This window comes from Meles meles, chromosome 8, assembly GCF_922984935.1.
Source record: "Meles meles chromosome 8, mMelMel3.1 paternal haplotype, whole genome shotgun sequence".
Lineage (NCBI taxonomy): Eukaryota > Metazoa > Chordata > Mammalia > Carnivora > Mustelidae > Meles > Meles meles.
In genome coordinates, this window is record NC_060073.1 from 11,168,141 (window position 1) to 11,178,509 (window position 10,369).

The 10,369-nt window shown below is 40.5% G+C and overlaps 1 protein-coding gene across 1 annotated transcript; it reads right to left on the reverse strand.

The window, feature by feature from the left end:
- Positions 1–2,240: 2,240 nt before the first annotated feature.
- Positions 2,241–8,954, reverse strand: LOC123949093 (high affinity immunoglobulin epsilon receptor subunit beta-like). The gene is made up of 7 exons (XM_046016408.1): positions 8,402–8,954; positions 7,234–7,357; positions 6,561–6,695; positions 4,854–4,910; positions 4,161–4,316; positions 3,705–3,803; positions 2,241–2,822 (listed from the first exon to the last, which is right to left on the reverse strand). Exons 1-7 carry the CDS (start codon positions 8,461–8,463, stop codon positions 2,724–2,726), a joined length of 732 nt encoding a protein of 243 aa, XP_045872364.1. The 5' UTR covers positions 8,464–8,954; the 3' UTR covers positions 2,241–2,723.
- Positions 8,955–10,369: the final 1,415 nt, after the last annotated feature.

Sequence of the window (10,369 nt, forward strand, 5' to 3'; positions counted from 1 at the left end):
AACATAATTTTATTTCAGAAAAATGAAAGTAGAGGGGCTCCTAGGTGGCTCAGTCAGTTAAGCATCTGCCTTCGGCTCAGGTCATGATACCAGGGTCATGGGTGTTTAGCTCTCTGCTAAGCAGGGAGCCTGTTTCTCCCTGTCCCTCTTTCTGCTGCTCCCCCTGCGTGTGCTCTCTCTTCTCCCTCTCTGTCCCTATGAAATAAATAAATTTTTTTAAATCTTAAAAAAAAAAAAAAGGAAAGGAAGGAAGGAAAAGAAAAGTGAAAGTAGAAAACCTGAGGGACTGGATTGAGTAAGCATACCAAGTGTGTGATCCTGCGATCACTTCTTTAGTCTGGGGAAGCTAATATCTTCCTGTCAATTTCCAATTTTGGCACTCTAAGTACATAAAACATAATTATTTTATTAATGACTTGTGAATATTACCACAAGGTGATTTGTCAGGACTCATCTGCTTAGCCTAAGATGTGAACTACTTTTTCCTCCTCTTCATAACAAAGACAGCAACAGCAACATAAATATTTTGCTTACTTTTCTACATGACTTGCTACTGGCCATCTATTTTCTTACTTCTCATATCACATACTCTCTTTTTAAATGCCACTGCAAATGTTTTATTCACTTACCACCACGCTGTGGTTTGAATTTCTCTGCGGCTCTGGCATTCATTAACCGTTGTTATTGGCTCTGCCCTATCTTTGTGCCTCACCTGGAGGCAAACTTCTCTCTCACCCATGCCGGGGGCAAGATTTCTCTTGTAGATGTCTCTCTTGCCCAAACCAGCAGATACTGTCTCTGATGGTGAGTTATTCTCTCCTTACTGGGCCTCTCTCTACTTTGAGTTGCCTGCTGCCTGCTGTTTCACAGCGCACTTTTCTGACTAATTCTTGTAACTTCTACCCTAGATTTGTTTTTCCTTCTTTTTTTTCCTGGGGATTATCAGTATTCGAAGGTTAACTTGGCTTCACTTTTATCTCAAAATAATTTCCTCAGAGTGTTAAACGGCTTCATTTAACGATGATTTCTCTTATAATGACACCAAATTTCATCTTTCACCAAACTCTGTATTGGACAATCAGGCTCACTCCGTGGCATTTCTCTTTGGTCTTCTAAAAATGAAAGTCTGAGACTGAGCTTAATTTAGGTCTATCTATGTTCCTCCCTCGTCAATTCATATTTCTGACTTCCTATCAGTTCTCCTGGCCTCCTTTGACCCGAGATCAAATGACAGAATGTGTTCATCAACTGGTTGCTTGTCTAACTTTATCCTTTAATTCAACTTGTTAACAAGATCTACCAATTTCTCTTTCACTCCGTGTTTTAGATGTGACCACTTCTCTCCATTCCCACTGACTCCATTTCAGCTCAGGTCTTCATTAATTTATTTTCATTTCACATTCTTCACTAAATGATCTTTCCATTTATGATTTTCCTGTTTTCACCCACGCACCTCACCAGATATTGAGTAACTTAGTAAAACTCCCCACTGCCCACTCATCAATCTGCAAACATTATTGCACAAATTGTGTCAGTGAATGTGCTGGTGATTCAGGAAATAATACAGATTTTTATGAGGCTTTGTGTCTGTGAAAAAATATGATATCATTAAGGGGATTTCAAAATACTTGCATGTGAAAAGTTACATATATGGTAGGGTGCGCGCGCGTGCGTGTGTGTGTGTGTGTGTTCCCACAACAGATCCTGGCAGGTAAATTATTTTCAATATCCTGGCAGGTAAATTACTCCTAATATCTTAATCTTACAGATGAGAAAAGCCAGAACAAGCCAAAAAATTAAATAACTTGCCACAGCACACTCTAATAAGCTGTAGGCCTGGGATTCAAAAGCATTTTATAAGATTGGTGATCCTTCTGCATTCCATGTTGGCTTCTCCATAGAAGATCACACATAAATAAGCAGGAAGCACCCATTGTTAAGTTGATATCATAAATATTCGTCAAAATGATTAATACAAGCATACAGGATTCTATTCAAATCTCCGTCTGACTATCCTCCTAATGCTAATTATCTGCTAAGTTGCTCTCCTTCTCACCTCCAAATTCACAGTAGGGGGACATTTATCAAGCACACGTGTAACTCTTGTGAACTCTGAAAAGGGCGAAGAGCCAAACATGATCAAACTGTCAAACTCTTTTTTTAAAAAGATTTTATTTATTTATTTATTAGATTGAAAGAGAAGGCGTGGGAGAAGGGACAGGGGAAGAGGGAGAGAGAGAATCAGAAGCAGACTCCCCACTGAGCGAGGAGCCTGACATGGGACTCGATCTCACAACCCATGAGATCATGACCTGAACCAAAATCAAGAGTCTGATGCTTAACTGACTGAGTCACCCAGGTGTTCCAAAACTGTCAAAGTTTGATTCAGCTCTCAACCAGCCTTCCACTTGTTTAGTGGATGTTACAGGCATACAGCAAATACTTGCTGATTACATGTTGACTTCCCACAAAAGTTCCCGTACGAGACAGCAATAGGAAACAAGAAAAGTAGGAGTCTATCACATATCCACAAATGGGCGGGGTAGGAGGAAGTTTAGGTGAACAGAAACATCAGACAGAATATTACCATCTGGAGAATAAATCCTAATGTAAACCTGGCAGACCATAAACAGAACTGAAATTTTGCCGGTAGCCCCTTAAACAAAGATCGTGGCTTATTCTAGACCTTTGCCGTGAGTCAGGATGTTCTGGAGACACGATTCTTATGAATCAACGGGAGAAGAAGCCTCCACTTTGTCTTCCAACTCACTGTAAATCGGTGAATATATGTTTAATTCTTCATAAAGACGATCTTCTGCAATCTGATGAGAGAAAAATGATTTAATATCAGTCACCAGGAATTTTCCACCACTAGGCAAAAAATTTGTGCAACCTAACTCATCTCATTTTGCCTTTCTGAGTCTCATACTCTCCCTCATTACACCATAATTATTCCCTCCATCTCCAACAAATCAAGCCAGACTTGCTGGCCAAGTGGGCCCAGAAGAAATTAAGGTCTGTCAAAAACAAGTTGGCAAGGCTATTATGTATCTGAACTTGGGTATATCTGCTGTCTTATTTATCTTTGGAGGAAAGCAATCAAAAAAGGCCACCAGACTTGAATGCTTCAGGCAAGTGGACAGGTGGAGAGACTGTGTATCATCTGAAGATTTGAGTAAGTGTATGCTTGTCAAGCATTAGTGATTCTTTTTCATACATCAAAGGTATAATGCATGGGTAAGGCAAGTGAAAATGCAGCTGGTAGCTGTGAATGAAGAGGGAAAGAAAATTGAGGCTTCAGAGCATGTAGGAAGATGAAAGCTGAGAAAAAGGAGAGAGCAAGAACAAATACAAGGGAGCTATTCTGGAAGAGAAAGTAAGCCCAGATACCTGAGTGTTTCCATCATATGCTACCTGCATATTCGTCTCTCATGTTCAACACACTTAGAAGCATATCTGCAGTTTCTAAAATTACGAAGATTCCACTTTCCTAATCCTCAGTCATGGGATTATACCATGAGATTTATGCTCTTACGAGTGGAAAATATGATTTAAAATAAGAGATCTGGAAATCAAAATACTGAAACATGGACAAAAAATTTTCTAGAAGAAATTTTGTAGGAAATCCAAGCCATATTTTTAAGTGAGGAAGCTTAAATTCTTCAGCTTGTTATTCAGGATTGAGTAATCAGGCCTCTACTTACCTTGTTCCCTTGGACTACTTCTCCAACCCCATAGATTATGAGGGACACAGCACTACAAAATCCCAGAACGGTGAGAAACAGGATCATTGCCACAATTTCCTGTTGAACAATAACCAAGACAAGTAGAGTTACAAGGTAGGTACCTTGAAAGTGGGCTCCTTTATAGCAGTCCCTGATTTCATCACCATTTCATCACAACACCCCCCCCCCCGAGGTGATCAGTCCCAGTGAAGTGAAACACACATGGGAAAGCCACAAAATGGTTCAATGCAGGTGACTCCAATGCCACAGGACTCAGCAGGAGAGGGGGCAGCAGCCAGCATCTCTATGCATGAACCCCCAGAACAGTACATTATGGGAGAGAGGTTACAGCAAAGGACAATGTTCACAGAAAAGGGAGAGGGATCTCACTTAGAGCGGGACCCAGATCTTACCTCCCCCACAAGTAATACATACAGTGGAAAAACAAGCCATAAAGCAGAAGTCCTCTCCATAAACTTCCTGGCAGTTGTAGATAAAAGCAGAACTCTTCTTCAGGTTGACCGTCAGGATGAAGATTCCTATTCCGGCAGCTATGCTGCTGACAGTGTTGGCCCACAGGGTTCCCCACACCTGACGGTGAAGGACAGCACTCAGACCCGAGCCTCCATCGGCCTGTGCATTCAGTAGTGCATGTCTGCATTTTTAGGGCTGGTTGCCCACAATTAAAACCTTGCATTGGATCAAAATGTAAATTAAAAAAGAAAATCTTGGAAATATACTCATTGTTTAATAAGCATCTGTAAACTTCTTCCCAAGACTGAGTTCAGAAAGACCCACGTGGACACACATCATCTCTCCTCAAACAGTCTCCTTAATCAGAAACATGTCACATATCTGATCAGATGATTGTACTTACAAGGACAAAGCCCGGTGTGAGGGTATTTTTTAATCAAGTGCCAAGGTAATTATACTCTATTGTCTTCTCAAAAAGACAACTGATATTTTAATGATTATACTTTTAATGATTATATCCAACACAAAATAGATCGGGGAAAAAAAACCCCACATATCCACGTTCACTCATAATATGGGAGATGAGGACAAGTCTCCCTCAAGACTCCTAAAATTCCATCTTTCTTGTCTTCTCAAGGATGGATAGAGACTCACCAGACAGGTGGTGTGCTTCTTTTCAGACATAATTGGCAAAAATCCAGAAATAGCAAACTGTGCAAAAGGAAAGATGGGAAAGCCCAGTGAGTCTTAGACAATTATTTCCCCTACAGCCCCATCCTCCAAATATGACATAAAGTTGTGGGTACTCTATAATAACTTTTAAAAAAAATTTTATTTATTTATTTGACAGAGAGATAGAGAGAGAGCACAAGTAAGCAGAGCAGCAGGCAGAGGGAGAGAGAGAAGCAGGCTCTCCACTGAGCAGGGAGCCCGATGCGGGGCTCAGTCCCAGGACCCTGGAATCATGACCTGAGCCAAAGGCAGCTGCTTAACCAACTGAGCCACCCAGGGGCCCCATGTGGGTACTCTATAAAGCGATGTATTAATATTCCCCAGAAGCTCATTATATTCTTATCCTATAGAGCGCTTCTCAATATTAAATGTGCATGTGAATCATATGATAGCCTTGTTAAAATACAGATTCTGTTTTTTTAATTGAAGTGTAGTTGACACACAATGTTACATTAGTTTCAGGTGTATCACATAGTGATTCCACAGCTCCATCCATTACAACATGCTTACCACAAGTGTAGCTACCATCTGTCACCATATAGCACTATTAGAACACCACTGACTATATTTCCTGCACTGTGCCTTTTATCATCGTAACTTACTTATTGTATGATGGAAAGCCTGTATCTCCCACTGCCCTCACCCATTTTACCCACCCCCTCCCCAATCTCTTCCCTTTTGGCAACCACCAGCTTGTTGTCTGTATTTATGGGTCTTTTTCAAAAGACAGACTTTAATTTATTTGGTCCTGGAGGTTGCTTGAGTTTCTTCATTTCTACCAGCCTCCTAGGTGATGCTGACCCTCACAATCCATCGGTTACTTTCAGAGTAGCAAGGTCCTGCAGACCTGGTACATGACTATTATGGAATGACTCTAATTTGTTGTGATTATTTGTTTGTATGAGCATCCTGTGTGTTAGAGTGTCAGCTCCTTTGGGCAAGAAATGTGTGTTTGTGGCATGTAGATCTCAAGTCTGACATATGCCATATAGACATATAGTAATTACAAAATGTACATGGGAGAAGATTCGTTGAAAATGTAAATCAACAGCACAAATTCAAAACAATTTCAAAATTTCGTGTACGATGGGTTGAGAGACACCTAATAAGCTAAGCATATAGAATGAAGGTGAGTAGAGAGAAGGGTTAAATAAAATATGGCAAAAGTTCAAGGAGAGTTGTGAACAGGTAGGTGACCTGATAATTCCTAAGTATTTAGCAGAGTTCCAAGCGAATGCAATATTTCTTAGAGTTAAAGTATGTCCTTGTGAATGAGATGTTGATACAAAAACCAGCATGGATTAATTAAAAATAATTATGCTGAGTGAAGGAAGCCAGAGTGTAGAGAGAGTATGCTGTGCAATTCTTTTTATATAAAGTCTTAGAAAATCCAAACTAATCTAAAGTGACAGAAAGCAAAATGTCCCTTGGGTAATTCATTTAACTTTTATCAATCTCAGGTTTCTCGTCTGACAAAAGTGTGCTAACATGTTTAACCCAAGCACTTTGCAAACTACTATATGTTTATACACTCTAAATACTGGAATAAATCGTTGGTTGGACCTGACCTAAACAAGAGAAAAGCTATGTGCAGTGTTATTTCAGAAGCAAATGTAGATATTTACTCACAAACACTGCTCCCCAGAATGGGTAGCCTGCTTTAAATGATGAAAAAACGTCTTCCTTAAGTTCTGAAATATTGATCACGGAGCAGACAATTGTTCCAAAACAAAGACATATCAAGCCAACCAGAATCTGTGTTACCTGTAAAAAATGCATATGTTTTGTAGACTAAGAAGGATTTCTCCAAGACTCCCTTATCACATTCACATTCCTTATGATTTGAAGCCCAAACATGAGAAATGGCTTTGATGTTTCAGGCAATCCTGAGACAGAATTCAAACACAATATTTTCCAGTATCATCAGGTCTCTCTAAGAATGGATTCAGGCATGACCTAATGCAGACATGGCCAATCATTTCTCATGTACCTTTATTTACATAGTCATGGTGGACATCAATAATTGTTCTTTCCATTGAAGTGTAGACAAAAATTATTAATTGGATATTAATGATATTAATCTACCAGCAACTGACCAGAGTTGGCAGATCCTATTTGCCATTCTTATCCTAGTCTTCATGAAGAAATGCTTCTCTCTATTCAACTGGGCTCAGAGTCACCTCTTCATCTACCAGGTTTCTCATGCCTCATGAATCCAAGTGGAGAAACCGTGTTCATGCACCCAACTACTTTTTCCTAGAGCCAGTCCTACTCTGGTTAAGGTTGGAAGATGCTCACTCACCCCCAGAAACTCCAGTTCCCTCTTCAAAAATATCAGCCATGTATGGCATGGTGGGGATGAGGCAGCCTTCTCCAGTAAGGGATTTTCATGGAGAGATACTTCTGAAAGTTCAATTTCAGGTGCACTGTGAAGTTTAAACAGAAATTCAGCCATGAGAAAATTCTCTCTCTCTCTGTGAAAAGTTATCAACTGACAGAAAAGGAGGATTTTGATTGTATATTTTTTTCAAAAACAATCTTGTAATTAAAATCTTCATTGAAATGAGTAAGAAGCTGAAGCTCAGGGGGTCCAAGTTGGTGGCCAAATCACTGTCTAGCCAGTGATGAGATGAACAATATGGAACAGAAAATGAACCAAGTCCTAATCCAGGGTTACTACACCAAGTTCTTTCCCAGTGATCTATGCTAATGAGTAAAAATAAAAACAGGCACATTTACCTATGTGTCTCTCAGTCTTTTTAACACAGAAATGTACCTGAATATATTTTGTCAAAGACATATTCACACTCAACTTCCTGTGCACAGGAACAGCTCTGACGGGTTAGTTCAATCTCTATTCCCTCTTTCATCCTCAGAGGAGGCTGACTGCAAATATTGTCCCTTCTAAAACTTTGGGATATACTTAATATTTTGCAGTGATATTCAATCCAATATTGATTCTCAAAGCTCTGTCATCAGCCTCTCCTAAAAACTTTAAAAGGAAAGTCTTAATAACATGTTCAACTTCAGTATGAAAAGGAAAACGGAATCATGCTCCTCCACCAGCCTCACTCATGAATGCTTCCCTCTAAACAGTGGGGCAGGATCCCCTTAGCCTGAGGTTCACAAAGAGTAACCAGTAAGGAGCCCCAGGTCATGCTGAAAAGTTTCCCTTAACATACATCAGTTGCTGAGGCAAGAAATCTCAACTGATAGTACGAACTCTCCTACCTCAATCCCAGAAAATGAGCCCCTGCTGCGAGAAAACTTATTTCCAGTTCACAAGCTAAGTTTAAACTTCTCTATCACCCAGAGAGAACTACTGGCAAAGTATAGCAACGTGTTTCCTTAAACTCCATATATTAATTCAACCAGCTGGGTCTGTGCCTACATCCATGAACTGCATCTCCTCAGCACTGTGACTGTCTCTGGCCCACTAGGAATAAGAAAAAAGAGTAGCTTGTACTTACCTGGAGGGCTCTTGTGGGTTTGGGAGAGCAAGACCTGCCCTGCCACTATTTTCTGGGTCCATTTTTTCCTTAGCTGAGCTGTCCACTGGTGAAGAACGTTGTTACAGTGAGCCTCAGTGGCCTTCCTCCTGAAGTGTGCTCCAGATGGACAGTTAGCATGGGTTGGCTCATGACACTGATGACTATCTTTATACTTAAGACATTTGTCAGATAAGTTTCCCAGCTGATGAAGAGCAATAGGGTTTTTCATTTGTTTGTTAGAATGAAGAACAAAATTAAGGGACTGAACAGAGTGTAGTGTGAAATGAGGACATTTGAGAGTCCAGGAGAATGAATCTGCCTGAGACCAGCACCATTTACAGAACCAACCAATGAAAGAGTTCAGTGGAGATTGAGAAGATGAGAGAGAATTACAGAACAGAAAGAGATGTTCTTCCCTTCTGGAGCTTTCTCTGCTTGGCCATTTTCATGCCAGAAGTTTCCCAAAGGTACCTCTGAAAAGCCTGTCTTCCCTGCTTAAGGCATAGGTGGCTTCACACATAATCTAAGGCTGATGCATGCTCACAAGTGTGTCTTAGCCTCTGAATCTCTGGATTTGCCTCTGAATCTGGTATTTGTCGTCTTTCTCTCTCTTCCTGTCTTTTGGGCATGACTCATATAGCTCTGGGCAGCAGATGGGCTCTGAGACTAGACAGGAAGAATGCTCTGGGCCACTCTTGATAGGGTGTGTGTTCACCCAAAAGACTCTCTGGGCTGCTAAACCTTAGACTGACTCTCTGGTATTTTGATTTTTTTGAGGGCAAGGATGCAGCCATGAAGCCCTGAGGGGCATGAACTTGATAAGTAATCCACGAGTAGATCTAAGCAGCATTGGACGGAGCAATGTATCTAAATTAGGGTCAGAGCTTAACTGATGTGTTCATCTTTATAGCATAACTAGCTAAAAAAATAAATACGTGGTAAAATGAATCACAGATGTGGGATTCTTTTATTTCAGATTAATTATTGACAAAACCCTAAGTGGCTCTTCCTTAAACTGTAAGATATACCAAATTGCCCCTCTAGTCACCTGTATTGTCTCTCTGGGATGTTACTTCTCATTCTCCAGGAAACTAAGGTATGTGAGTGAATAGAGGACATTAAAAGTTATATGAGCATACTTTCATGAAAAAAATCGATGAAGCCATGCACCATCTTCCCACGGTGTCTTTGGGAACTTGTGGACTGAGCCAATGCGTTACTGAAATTAAGGAATAAAACTTCTTTATGCACACATTCATCCAAAAAGGAGTTTGGGCTCTAGCATTGCTCTGTCACTGATGTCACTATGTCACCATCACATAGAGGTGGATACCATGGTATCAGCCCTTGTCCTGAGTGCTCTCACAGGCTGTAAGAGTAGGTCACAGATAAATGTGTTCATGTTACTAGTATGTCAGATGTTGCTGGAACACACAGGAGGATGAAACAATTCTACCTGCTAAGGGGTGTGCAGAATTCAAGGAAGACATTTCCCTAAGAAAATATCATGGGAGGACTTAAAAATCATGCCCTCAGGAGTTTTCATCTGCAGAATGAGACCACATCTGCTGGCAAAAGTCCTAAGGAAATGCCTATTGGTGGTGTTTTCTGGGAGCAGGTAAGAATGCATTATGTGCACAGCAAATAATTAGAAGTAAGGCTTAAGGTTTAGACAGGAAACAAATGGTGGACGGTTTTTGGTATTTGGACATGATACAGTTTTTTTGTTCTGTTTTGTTTTGTTTTTTAAATTTATTTTTTAAATTTCTTTTCAATGTTCCAGAATTCATTGTTTATGTACCACACCCAGTGCTCCATGCAATATGTGCCCTCCATAATACCCACCATCAGGCTCACCCCAACCTCCCACCCCTGCCCCTCCAAAACCCTCAAATTGTTTTCCAGAGTCCACAGTCTCTCATGGTATGTCTCCCCGTACGATTTCCC

Coding starts and splice junctions, on each gene's coding strand:
- LOC123949093 (XM_046016408.1), bottom strand. CDS start 8,463: ATGGACCCAGAAAATAGTGGCAGGGCAGGTCTTGCTCTCCCAAACCCA. Junction 7,358..8,401: donor AACCCACAAGAGCCCTCCAG/GTAAGTACAAGC, acceptor TAAACTTCACAG/TGCACCTGAAATTGAACTTT. Junction 4,317..4,853: donor AGAAGCACACCACCTGTCTG/GTGAGTCTCTAT, acceptor CTTCACCGTCAG/GTGTGGGGAACCCTGTGGGC.